Below are 13,543 nucleotides of genomic sequence, written 5' to 3'. Positions count from 1 at the left end.
CTTGGCGCCTTGGCTGGATATTCATCTCCGGCAGGCCTAGGGCACGGATGCTCAAGGCACCTCCTCTTTAACACCACACTGCCATAATAAAAGATGTTTCCCCCCCCCCCCTCCTGTATACTGGCCCCAGGAGACAGATGGATCTCGAGACCAGGCATGCGTTGAGGAAGGCTACAGAATGGTACCGGAAGTTTGGAGGGAGGGGACATACAGATTGGCTTTAATATTTTATTTTTCAATAGTTTTTATTGATTTTTAGAAGTAAATAATACAAAAGGTTTAACAGTAGGAAAAACAAAGAAAGTATCCAAACAAGTATAAGAAAGTACATAAAAGGCAGTTAACAAGGCTGATCTTCAATCTTAAAGATCAAAGTAAGCTAGGATAAGAAAAGACCATTTACCATATACAAACCAGTCATTCTCCAAGTACAGTGAAATTTGGAACCCCTGGATAATGAGTAAATTATACTCTTCTTAACACAGTAAACTTATGTTTTGACTATTTTCATACAATGTTAACTATCTAACTATTTAACTTAGAGATTGGCTTTAATATAACAAGCCAGGACAAGAGGACAAGTGGGTCATGTACCCTGGTGCTCTCTAATGCCAAAGGTCTTCAGTAGGCACCTCTGGCTGTAATAGGGGTCAAGTAAAATGTGTGTCCCAGTAGTGGAATTAGGGCCCCCAATAACTTTTATGCCCAGGAGCCTCTACCAAACTTAAAGTCTGGTGAAAATTTTAATTAAAGTATTGTATTGCCCCCCATAAGTTATACAAATCACCAAGTCTACCCAATAATAAAAATTAGTCATGGTTTGGGCTTAGAAAGTTAAAAAGGATGTGCCCAGTTTGGTTCACACCATATGTATTTAAGTCTATAGCTTTAACTCCTTTAAAGTAAATCTGCCCACTCCAAACCGCTTGTACCTTCAGATAGCTGCTTTTAATCCAAGATCTGTCCTGAGGTCCGTTCGGCAGGTGATGCAGTTATTGTCCTAAAAAACAACTTTTAAACTTGCAGTCCTGTGCCAAACTGGCGTGGCCTAGAGTGACTATGCATTAGGCTGGCACACCCTCTACATCCCTCCTCCCCACCCTCCTCATCATTAGGAATGCTCAAGGAAGGTATTCTCCTAATTATCAGCTGTGAGAACACGGCACATGGGCTGGATCATTAAGGCACTTGTGCAGCGTTCACTGCAGAGAAATATAAAAAATCTTGCCAGTGACATTTCTAATGATGAGAAGGGTGGAGAGGAGGGACAGAGGGGGATGCAAAGTTAGGGCACAGACACTCTAGGCCATGGCAGTTTGGCACAGTGCTGCAAGTTTAAAAGTTGTTTTTAGGACAATTACTGCATCACCTGCCGAATGGACCCCAGGACAGATCTTGGATTAAAAGCAGCTATCCGAAGGTACAAGTGGTTTGTGGGGGTTAGATTGTGGGTACAGAGTCGCTTTAACTCCTTTTTGTTTGGTTTCTGCTCAGACTTTTGTCCCTCTTTCCTCATCCCTCCTATTGTTTGTGCTACAGTCAGTTATTCAGACTAGTTTTTTTTTATTAGGGATATTGTCAGGGACCATGATGATCAGTATTTATGGATAAATCTAGGGAAAATTTCAGGAAAAGCTAGTTAGGGTCAATTTTCCAGTCATCACATCCGCTTCAGTTCCTGACTCCCATCTTCATCAATCATTTGTGCCATCATACATTTTATAATCATCAGTTTCTGTCATCCATCTGTGAGTTGCTGCTCTTGTTGTTTGTTACATTCAGGCATTGATGCATGCTTTCCTATATTTGTTCTTGCATTGCATTTCTGCACTACTTTGGGGAGCTACTGGACCCAGGAAAGGGGGGACTGCCGTAGGTGCCGTCTTGTTATATTCATGCAGCATACAGGCACAGCAGAGGAACACCCTACTCCCTCTAGTAATATATACTGCACCCAGAAGGCGACATATCTGGGTTTTCCGCACTCATGGTGGATAGATATCTGCTGAAGTGAAGACTATGACTGTGTATTTTCTCGCTCAGCACGTGATGCGTTCTCACTTACTGCATGAGAGATGCGCTTTTTGTTGCCATGACAACCTCTCATGCCGAGAAGACGAAGCATTCCAAATTTCCAGCTCTCCTGCTGTTTATTTCTCTCTCTGTGATGAGCCGTGTTACCAAAAATAGACATTAGTAGAGTGTTTTCTCTGTGTTTGTGAGGTAGCCGTATGCCTCCTCTGTGCCAGGATGTTGGGGAGAGAATGTATGCTGACCATCGTGATTGTTAATTACGAGGGTAGGTGATGCTCTTTTTCTACACTTATTATGTAGAGTGGTCATTGTTGTTTTGTTGTATTTTTCCCGTTCATCCCAAAAGACTCGCACCAATCCAATTCCCCGTAAAAGTATTATGATAAAACCTTTGAAGACTGAGACACGTGATGGATACAATGTGCTTTGACGATGTGGCATGTATTGTTGGGATGCAGAGTGCGTATATGTACCTGATAAGCTTCTCAGGGTTTCAGTATACAATGCAGATAAACAGCGCTCAGTGCTTGCTACGTCTGTTCCAGTATACACGGGACTGCGGCCTGGAGCCCTCTGTATACTGTGATCTATACACCGACATGAGAAGCTGGGTATATTATGTATATCTTATGATCTCATTAACTAATGCATGATTTTTATTATTAATACTATTTAATATTAATATTAGTAAACCCTCAGTAGTTGTCGAACCTTTCAAACCTTTATTAGGATCATGTTTTCAGATCTGCATTGATGGACCTTGAGGATGCTGGTGAATTGCCACTCAAAGGTGTTTTCTGCCTTGGACATTTACAAAAAAAAAAAAAAAAAAAGAGCTTCTATAACAATAAGCTGGGTGCCCTACCAGTCAGCTATAAAGATTGTGTGTAAACCTAGCATTAAGTTTTTAAATTACCACAGTATTTAAAGGGCCACCACAGGAAAAAAAAGATGTATTACACAGGGAGAGAAGTGAGAGAAGTAAAAATGTATGCACCAGAATTTTGGCATCATTTATGCCAGGAAACTGGTGCACATGTTATTACCCATATTTTCAAATTAAACTACCCCCAAAGATGTTTAATACTTGACAAGGGGGTGGGGCTTACTGAAAGGAGGCGTGTGACATAATGTGCCAAAAGTTTGGCGCAGGTTTCTGATTGAAATGAGGTCAAACAGTCTTAGCCACTGTTAACATTTTACACACCTTGTCTAGTCTAAGTGAAAACTAAGAGTTAGGTAGCTTTTTTATTTGCCTCACTGCACATTCAAATTAGTAGTATGCCTGTGTAATGCAGGACCAGTTCTCCAGAGCAACAGATGCTCTTTGTACCCACTCTTTACTCTGACTAATAGATCTTGCATGGAGGACCCCTTCTTTTAATTAGATGTCAAATAAAGCAAGTTTGCAATATACATTCATTATTTTTTTTAATGTTATCATGGTGTAAAACAAAGCTGAACTTACCAGAAATCCAGGTCCAGTCTCCTGAATGCAGAGTTTCTGACTTGTGCTGGTTGAAAAAAAAAACACTAAACACAGGAATCCCGGCCAGTACAGAGAGTCACGGCTCAATGTGTCCATAAATCACATGACTGCCTTCTCCCTATGAGCGCTCAGATGGCCTGGGAAACACAGGACTTCCTGTTTTCTGACAGTTTCCTGTTTTTAAATTTAAAAAATTCAGGAAACTTGAAGTGCTGTGTTTTCCATGATAACTAAAAAAAAAATAATGAATAAATTGCAAACTTGCTTCATATCATATCTACTGTTTATTTAGATTTTGAAAGTTATAAAGACAGTGACACGTTAAATTTTGTGGTATTCTGCAATTTTTGATTAATTTGTCTTGCCCTACTTTGACTCACCTCATGGGTGTGCGGTCATGTGAGAGATATACGAATGTCAACATTCTGTAGCTTCACCTTGCGGTAAAAACATGAAGTTTACTTCTGCTCACAAAACACATGTGCGCTCCACAAATTCACTACTTCAACTAACAAATCCCTTGGGCCGAGGAGATGTGGAATCGCATAAAATGGTGCCAGCCTTCAGCAGAACTACAATTAAGACATTATTTATTTGCGCTTTTCACTACTTTCCTTGAGACCTGTAAAATGAGTTATGAATGCCATTACTGTCTGTGATACCCTGAATAGGTCTTTTTTGGTTGATAAGCTTATATAATATAAGATAAGTTATATAATAAAGTAAAGGCCTTGGGATTCTTACTTCGGAGAAGTTGTTACTAGGCGAGGATATCTTCATAATCAGGGCCGCTTCTGTCATGAGGCGAAATGAGCATTCCGCCTCAAACTGCAGATTTTGCTGTCCTGGATGGGGTGGCATAATCTTACCCGCTGCTGTTATTTTTGTTAAGTTTAACCTAACAAAAATGGCAGCAGCCTGGGCACCGCTCCGCAGCCGCTCACCTCTATCCTTGCCGTCCTGCCGCTCACGCGCACTGCCGTCACCACGTCCCGCTGGGCTTGATCCTTGCAGCCTTACCCAGCTGGTGTCCTCACCCGCCGTGTCTCCACTCATGGGGGTCGCGCCGGGGGGTGATCATGAACTGCATGCTGCGCAGGGGGGTGATTATGAACTGCATGCCGTGCTGGGGGGTGATTATGAACTGCATACCATGCTGGGGGTTATTATGAACTGCATGCCGCTCTGGGGAGGGGGTGATTATGAACTGCATGCGGCGCTGGGGGGTTATTATGAGTAGCACCACTGCTACTGCTGGTCGCATGGGGGAGGCTTAGTGATGATCGGGCAGTTATCTAGTCGCGGGGGGGGGGAGGGGTAGGTCTAGGTTTTGCGATGGGGCATCCGTCTGAGGTTTGCCTCAGGTGGCAGAAACCCTTGAATCGGCCCTGTTTATAATGCAGTGCCATACTGAAGCATCATACCATGGCACGCATGGCATGCTTCTGGGATTCTAAAACTTAAGCATTAGGCTGCTATCACACACAGAAGTTTTCATTTTTTTCAACCAAAACTAAGGCCTGTTTTGCAAATATTTGCATTGGGCCATTTTACGCCCGTTGCGCCAAAGGCGGGGAGGGCACGGAATGGGGGGCATGGTCTCTGGGTCCGCTAAATTCCTAACTTTTCCTTGGAGAAAATGATAAGGCTCAGAGCTGGCTCAGGTTTCCCTCCATGTGCACACCAGTGTACACAGGATTTATGTGGAGGCAGTGCGTCTGTATGACCACCAAATTAACCCCTTCAATGATAGCTGTTCCAGGCAGCTGGCACTAGTAGCAGCAGGTACCAGCACCAGCAGGTTTGCAGCCACCAGCCTACTGATTAACCCCTTCTTTACTGGTACAGCGTTCTTTATTTATACAGAACACCTTCCCTTATATATTTTTTGAGTTGGAACAAATCGTCTGCATTTTAGCTATTTCTCATGGGAAATTTTGTTTTGATATATGAGTGATTTGGATTACAAGCACATCCTGGAAGGAATTATGCTTATAATCCAAGGTTTCACTATATTTCAACGTATACCAGAGAAGAAGCAGTTTACAGGTGTGAACATAGACTTAAAGCAAATGTACCATCAGGTACATCGCTGCTTTTGTTTATCTTAATAAATCAGCGACGATGCAGGGATGCCAGTTTCATGGTCCTTTTTCTTAAATGCTGCCTCGGTTCCTGCGCTCTGGGACGGTCTAAGCAACCTGCCCTGGAGCACTGGGGGCAGGCTCACCGCCCCCTGCACAGGAGCACTGTGGCCGATATCCCCTCCCCTCTGCGATGGGGCTCCATTTATATATATATATATATATATATATATATATATATATATATATATATATATGTGTATAGCAGTGTCACAGAGGGGAGGGGGTTTTGTTACACTGGGGGCCGATGGGCCTGCCTCCAGTGCTCTGGGGTGGGCTGATGCTCAGGAAAAGACTGCCACCGAGCACGAGAACCGAGCGGCATTTCAGAAAAAGGACCATGCCATCTGCAGCGATGTACCTTATGGTACATTTGCTTTAAAGTAAAGCCTAAATTGTGTTTTTTTTTTACGATTTCCAGCAATAGCCAATATCCTTTTTCTCCCTGTAGACCTTACTGTACAGACAATCAAATAAATGCAAAAAAAAGTTTCCCTCCAGGGATTTTCACAGTGGTCTACTAAAACATTAAATATATTAAAAAGCACTATTACTCACTGCCTACGAGACAGGTTTGCCACAAATCAAGGTGTGGGACGTTTTTCATTTTCTTTCCTGGTTCCATTTAGTTCTATTAGATTATTCTCAGCTCAGTGCCCACAATCATATCTTTTACTGCTATACCTTCAGCACAGCTAGATTGATTTCAGAGAAATTGGGTATTTAATTAGAAAGCATCTGCAGATGTCCCCCAGCCAGAGATCTCTGGAGCGATCCAGAATCAGCCATGAATAGGCATATTGTAAGCCGGCAGAATTTCTAGAGAGCACAACTAATGGGCCTGGACTCAGGTTAACTAGCTGTCTTTCTTGGAATGGTTACACATTGTCTCCATGCACCATACCATACCCTTGTACTATCTGAGATTTATAATTGTGTTCCTGCTATAGATGGCAGGTTAACATGTGGTTTTATATGTACAAACCGAATGAATGAATGTTGAAATGTGAGCCTTTTCCAGTTATAACTAAAATGCAAAGCTACACGATAAAAGAAAAAGACTGCATTAGGCTATGTTCACACAACGTCAAAAATAGAGAAAAGGCGGCCGATTTTGCTATTTAAAAAAACGTCAGTTTTTGCTCCTATTTAACTGACTGCAATGGCAACACATTGAAGTCAATGTGTTGGACGTCCAATGCACACAATGTATTGAATAACGGACGTTTTTACCGTGGACGTCAAAATAATGAACATGATCATTATTTTCGGGCGTCTTTTGTAAACAGCGGACATTTTTTATTACTTGTTTACACACAGTTTTTCTTTTGTTACCATTCTTTCTCCGTTTTTACTTTTAAATTCAATGGACTTTTCAATTAAGCCACACCCAAAGGCCAATAAGTAACTCCAAACTAGAATAATGTACAAACACCAGTCATTGCACTAAGTGGAGGCCAGGCTGCTAAATCATGTCCGTTATTTTAGACTCTAACTTAAACTAATGTTTCTATATTCTTGCAAATGCAAAATCCAAAATTCTTGCAAATGCAAAATTCCATAAATTACATTTTTTTTAAGGTCCCAATGACAGCAGTAAAGTCATATGACAAGCATGTTCATGTTATACTAGTAATGTTTTCTGCATCTAATATAGTAAATGTATATGATACGGACCCTTTCTTGGGTGGGTTTATCATTTGCACAAATTTGGTGCAGTTTTTCTTAATCCGATTTTATTGTGGGGTTTTTATGTTTAATTTAAATTATGCATGCAACATAATCAATTGTGTGAATTTTTAAAAGGATGCACAACAAGTGAAAGGACACGCAACAACGAACTTGGAGTGGAGTGTACTTGCCCAATTTCTTACAAAAATATTTTTATGTAGATGCTGTATTTAGCTAGAGATGAGTGAACATACAGTAAGTTTAGGTTCATGTCAACTTGATCGCTTGGTATTTGAATCCCTCAGCTTGGAGAAGATGGATGCAGCCCCTAAGGCTTACTGTAAGTTTGCAACAAATCTGCCATGGCCCCTCCAAGTACAAAAATGATGACGCAAGCATAAACTGCAAAAAAAAAAAATTTGTGGAAAACATTCATAAATAAGTCTCACTGCCTTCCAAGTAACAAAACCTCCCAAAACAATGATGAATATGAATGCTGGATTGAAAGCTGTCAGTCCACAGTCATTTACATGTAAATCAGCAGCATAATGAGCATCTGACAGGCCACTTGCTTGGTGCCATTTGTGCCTCTGTGGTTTGTGGTGAAGTCATGTAAACACAGTCTCAGATGCTATGGTGATCCGGTCTTCTAAATAATAGGCCAATAATTCCAGGTTATAAATAGCAATGTCCTGCGAATACTCTCAGACAGCTCTGACAGACAGCTGATAGCTGGAATACTATACTGATCACTGTTTACTAAAGACTAGAGTGATGATATCACTGTCTGTATTGTGTAGTGTTCATGACTTCTGGTTCAAAGCCATAGCTATGCTGTATTATCATAGGTTTTAGGTCTCTATTTACTATCCTTTATTTATTCTGTAACACTGTGCAGAGAATGGACCCAAAATAAAGGGCTCAGGCTAATTTCCCTATGTCAATATGCAGACCCTTAGCTTGGTTTTATAGGACCACCTAACATATTGGTTTGTTACTGGAGTACATGCACCTCTGGCCCAAGCTACCAGGGAGAGAGAGATTTATTCACTTTTTGTTTGGTATAATACTGGAGAAGAATTACAAATAACAGGGATCTTCTTGCTATTTCTTCTTATCCCTGACTTTTGCTGTGTGATCCGGATTATAGCATATCCTAAGTGCATTTAAACCCATTGGGGGAGATTCATCAGGTAGCCCTATAGAATGTTCTTTTAGCTATCCAAATCTTCCCTAGTCGTCCTTGGAATTTCAGTAGCTTTTTTTTACAATTTTGTTCCTAGTCGTTCCTGTTGGTTCCTGGTTCATTATTGATTAGTCCCATGTATCTGTATCTTGTAGTTGCTGATGTTTCTCACAGTTTAATCTTGTCATATTTATTACTTAAAGGGGTTATCCAGCGCTGCAAAAACATGGCTACTTTTCCCCCTCTATTGTCTCCAGTTTGGGTGGGGGTTTCAAACTCAGTTCCATTGAAGTAAATGGAGCTTAATTGCAAACCACACCTGAACTGGAGACAAGAGATGGGGAAAAGTAGCAATGTTTTTGTAGCGCTGGATAACCCCTTTAAACAGGGATTTTTTTTTTTTAACAATAACTAATATTAAATCAACAGGGGAGGTGATAAGCTACCTTTTTGCAGTTTACTTCATTTAATTTTTTGCCTGTTTTTTTGTATGCTATAAAATCAGCCACTAGGTGTCTCACTTACTGAATAACTACAGTTGAGGCTTTATCACTAAGACCAATAGGTCTTTAGTAAGAGTAAAAAAAGAGACCAAATGTAGGAAGTGGTGTCAGTTGTCCCTCTGCTCTGTACAGAGTGGCCCAGTAAATATAAATGCTAAATGGTCAGCAGCCATACATATGCTGGGTGAACTAACTGATTCAGGGTGTATATGTTGCAGGGAAATGATAGAATCCAGGGATTTGGTCAAATTACCCTATTGGGCCAATTGTCTGTAGCGTTACTCGCGTCAGAAGGGGAAGCGGCTGTCCACAGTTTTGGTGTGTGTACCGAAGGTTGATAGAGGCCCATGAGATGGAAGTACAATTGTGGGGATCGTATAAGATGTAAAAATAAATAAATAAAATTATACCAAATCAGTACCTCGGTCAGAATTATAAAAGATTGGCTACCTAGAAACGCTCTTCAAGTAGCTTCTACAACATTTACCGAAACAGTTCCCCGGACCGACCTAAGTCTGCCTGAGATTTCAGGAAAATTCTCCTTATCTGGAGAAGTGTTCCTGTGAACAGTCCAAAATGCAATGTGAAACGAAAGAAAAAATGTGCCTGTAAAAAAGTGAGGTACTCTGGAACTTGTGATAGCACAAATCAACGTGTTTTAATGAAAAAAAAAATGAATGAATGATTGAAATGAGTGATTATTTATTAATGGCATTTGGCAAAAATATCAGCTTAAACTACCTATTTCCTTTGTTAATTAGTTTGGAATAAATAATTCGCGTTTCAACGACTACTGTCGTATTACTTAGTAAATAAACATTTCCCTTAAGGGTGCGTTCACACCTACAGGATCTGCAGCAGATCTGATGCTGTGTTCAGTTATTTAAATGAAATCTGCTGCAGAAAATCAGCTGCAGATCCTGTAGGTGTGAACGCACCATAAAGGGGTAAAATCCCTGACTTTATTCAAAAAAATTATGTAACGGTGCAGTCATTTAATCAATTCCCGGGATTTGATCAAATCCCTGACACTATCATTACCCTGCAACAAATACACACATTGGGGCTTCATTGTGTTAAGGGCCCTTTCACACTATGGAATCAGCACCGAAATTTAACTCAAAACCCCCGCCCGCAGACTCTGCGCCAAATCCTGTCTGCTGTCTCTTTAAATGGGAGGCCTTGTGTGCCTCTGCTCTCCGTGTCTCTCTGCTCAAAGAATTGACATGTCAATTCTTTGTGTGGAGAGGTGCAGAGAACGGAGGCACGCAAGGCCTCTTATTGAAAGAGACAGCAGACAGGATTCCGCACAGAGTCCGTGGGTGGTGGTTCCGAATTTTGCTGCCAATCGGTAGTGTGAATGGGCACTTAACGCAATGAAGGGCAGCTGGACAGCAATTAAATGATTAATTACTGCAATGAAGTGAAGCAGAAATGATGAAATGATGCAGTACTGCATTAAAATGATCAATTACTGCAATTAAATGTGCAATGTGAATGCATGTGTGAACACAGCCCTAAGGGCCTGCCCACCTGCTCAGAGTGACATGCAGTCATATTATGAAATAACGGCTGTTATTTGGCCTTTAAAAAAGGCAAAAAAGACAGTGTGGGAACAAAAAAACATGAAAAGGTAAACTACAGTAGGTAAAACTAGCGGAAACCAAATAACACGTTTAGGCCGCTGCTTTATTGGTGGTATATATCTGTGTATTCTTCTGGTAGAACCTGTATAGTATGTAATATGATTTTCCTTTGATTTGTTTGTGTGGACCTCAACCTTCTTGAGTGTTTAGTACCGGGTCATTGCTTCACAGGATGGGAAGATATTTCATCTAGGAAGTTTTGCCCCCATTGTTACTAAATTCAGTTGATCTCCTTCTCAGCGGGAAATAGGAGACTTCAAAGTACAGTGAGTAAAGTCCTTTGGATGTTGAAAAGACATTGATTAGAAGATATGCTGATTTGGAATTTAATAGGTAGATCCTGGACTAACTGTGAATGTTAAAATGGAATTTTCTAATGAATCATTCATCAGTCCTGAAAGGCAAGGTTGTTCTGTATTCTTATTGCCGGTGCTCATCAGGCTCAGATTGAACATGTCTGGATGTCTCTTCCTCTGCAGCCAAGATTAGGTGATAATTTAGATTACAATGGCAGTGTTTTAGTCTTTTTAATCCTGCTTCATTTTCTGCACTGAATGGGAATGAATAGATGAAGAAGAAAACAGTGATTAATTCTTCAGGCCTTATTGTACAATCTAAAATCTTGTTTAATTGCAGCATGTGCTTATTATATTGTCAGGCTACGAGTGTGAACTGTGCGGGGTGCAGGGCTGAATGCATTACATTGCTGACATACATCATATCCAGCTCAGCAGGATGACAGCTCAAGGGGAAAGCTTTGATATTGCAGTGGACAATGTTAGGGTGTTCACGTCAAATGTCTTTTCTGTCTAGGATCCCAGCTATCAATTAGAACTAACCATCAATCATTCCTATATCAAAATATAAGATACGGCAACCCAATACACAAAATACTAAAACTTTTTACTTGTATATAAATATTAAACAGTCTAAAAAAATATTTCTGTCTTCTATGAACTGTTGCCAATATTTTTACTTCTGACAGTAGATGCCTGAGAGCCTTACATTGAAATGCTGCCATTTTATGTTCAAGATCAGTTCCATCAGGAATCTATAGGAATATGACATCTTAGGCCTTTTCTTCTATGTACCGAAGTTAGAATTATGAACCAGTAACAGCACTGCCTTCTCCCCTAAGTAGTCACAGCAGTGCCCCATTCCCCCCCCCCTCGGTAGTCACAGCAATGCCCAATTTATCCCCCTCAGTAGTCACAGCAGTGCCCCATATTCCCCTCTCAGTAGTCATGGCAGTGTCCCTATTCCCCCCTCAGTAGTCATGGCAGTGCCCCTATCCACCCCTCAGTAGTCACAGTCCTCTTTTTCCCCTAGTAGTCACAGCAGTCCCTCTTTTCCCTCAGTAGTAAAAGCAGACCTCCTTTTCTCTCAGTAGTCACAGCAGTTCCCCTTTTCCCCTCAGTAGTCACAGCAGCCCCCTTTTTTCCTCAGTAGTCACAGCAGTGCCTCCTTTGTCCTCAGTAGTTGCAGCAGTTCCTTTTTCCCTCAGTAGTCACATAAATTTCCTTTTTCCCCTCAGTAGTCACAGCAGTTCCCTTTTTCCCCTGAGTAGTAACAGCGGTCCACTTTTTTCCCTCAGTAGTCACAGTAGTGCCCCCTTTTCCCCCAGTAGTTGCAGCAGTGCCCTTTTTTTCTCAGTAGTCACAACAGTCACCTTTTTCCCCTCAGTAGTCACAGCAGTTCCCCTTTTCCCCCAGTAGTTGCAGCAGTGCCCCTTTTTCCCCTCAGTAGTCACAGCAGTGCCCCCTTTTCCCCTCAGTAGTCACAGCAGTGCCGCCTTTCCCCCCAGTAGTCGCAGCAGTGCCCTTTTTCACTCAGTAGTCACAGCAGTGCCCCCCCCAGTAGTTGCAGCAGTGCCCTTTTTCCCTCAGTAGTCACAGCAGTCACCTTTTTCCCCTCAGTAGTCACAGCAGTGCCCCCTTTTCCCCCAGTAGTTGCAGCAGTGCCCTTTTTCCCCTCAGTAGTCACAGCAGTTTCCTTTTCCCCCCAGTAGTCACAGCAGTGCCCCCTTTTCCCCCAGTAGTTGCAGCAGTGCCCTTTTCCCCTCAGTAGTCACAGCAGTTCCCCTTTTCCCTCAGTAGTCACAGCAGTTCCCCTTTTCCCTCAGTAGTCACAGCAGTTCCCATTTTCCTCAGTAGTCACAGCAGTCTATCCCTGTCAGGATCTGTTGATAGCAGTAAGAAATCTCCATAGCAAACCTTTCCTGCTTTGGACAGATCCTAACATGGACAGAGGTGGCAGCAGAGAGCACTGTGTCAGACTGGAAAGAATACTCCACTTCCTGTAGGACATACAGCAGCTGAGACGTAATTAACAAATCTGTATAGCTTTCCGGAACTAGTTGATATAACAACTATTCTTTTTCCTCCAGAGTACCCCTTTAATATATAGAACAGAATATTGTGAAATTGTGTTTTCAGGATACTTTAGTTTTACTTTAGCAAAGTTTTTTTCTTCCTGTAGTAGTTACAGCAGTAGCTTTCTTCCAGTGTTTAAGGCAGGTCTACCCATTCCATACTAGTCATAGCAGTGCCCTTTCTTCTCAGTAGTCACAGTAGTCTTCTCTTTTTTCTTCCTTTAGCCACAGCAGGGTCCTCTATTACTCCTTAGTCACAGAATGCCTGCCCACTTTTTCATCAGGACCTTCTCTTTACTTGCAGTGCTCCCTCCTTTTCTCTCTTGGTTGCAGCAAGTCTTTCCATCTTTTCTTCTTACAAGACTTTTAATGGAAACTGACAGCTCGCATACGCATATATCCGTGCTGCCAGTTTCCTCTTGCTGATCACACCAGCAGTGTGTACGTGTTCCTAAAAACATTCTTTATCCTTGGGTTGACAATGTCACAAAGGTGTGTC

General features: G+C 41.6%; 1 protein-coding gene across 6 annotated transcripts in view; it reads left to right on the top strand.

The window, feature by feature from the left end:
• The window catches only part of APBB2 (amyloid beta precursor protein binding family B member 2), a 237,417-nt gene that overhangs the window by 133,132 nt on the left and 90,742 nt on the right, over window positions 1-13,543 (top strand). Inside the window, exon 1 of one of the 6 annotated variants that reach the window (XM_069977566.1) lies at window positions 2,131-2,299. The exons of the other annotated variants lie outside the window; for them this stretch is intronic. Within the exon in view, the coding sequence (XP_069833667.1) occupies window positions 2,251-2,299 (49 nt within the window). The 5' untranslated portion in view covers window positions 2,131-2,250. Of the gene's footprint in view, window positions 1-2,130; window positions 2,300-13,543 lie in introns of those variants that run through there. 6 annotated transcript variants of the gene reach the window in all.

This window comes from Dendropsophus ebraccatus, chromosome 7 (genome assembly GCF_027789765.1).
Source record: "Dendropsophus ebraccatus isolate aDenEbr1 chromosome 7, aDenEbr1.pat, whole genome shotgun sequence".
Classification (NCBI taxonomy): domain Eukaryota; kingdom Metazoa; phylum Chordata; class Amphibia; order Anura; family Hylidae; genus Dendropsophus; species Dendropsophus ebraccatus.
This window is presented reverse-complemented; position numbering and strand designations above follow the sequence as displayed.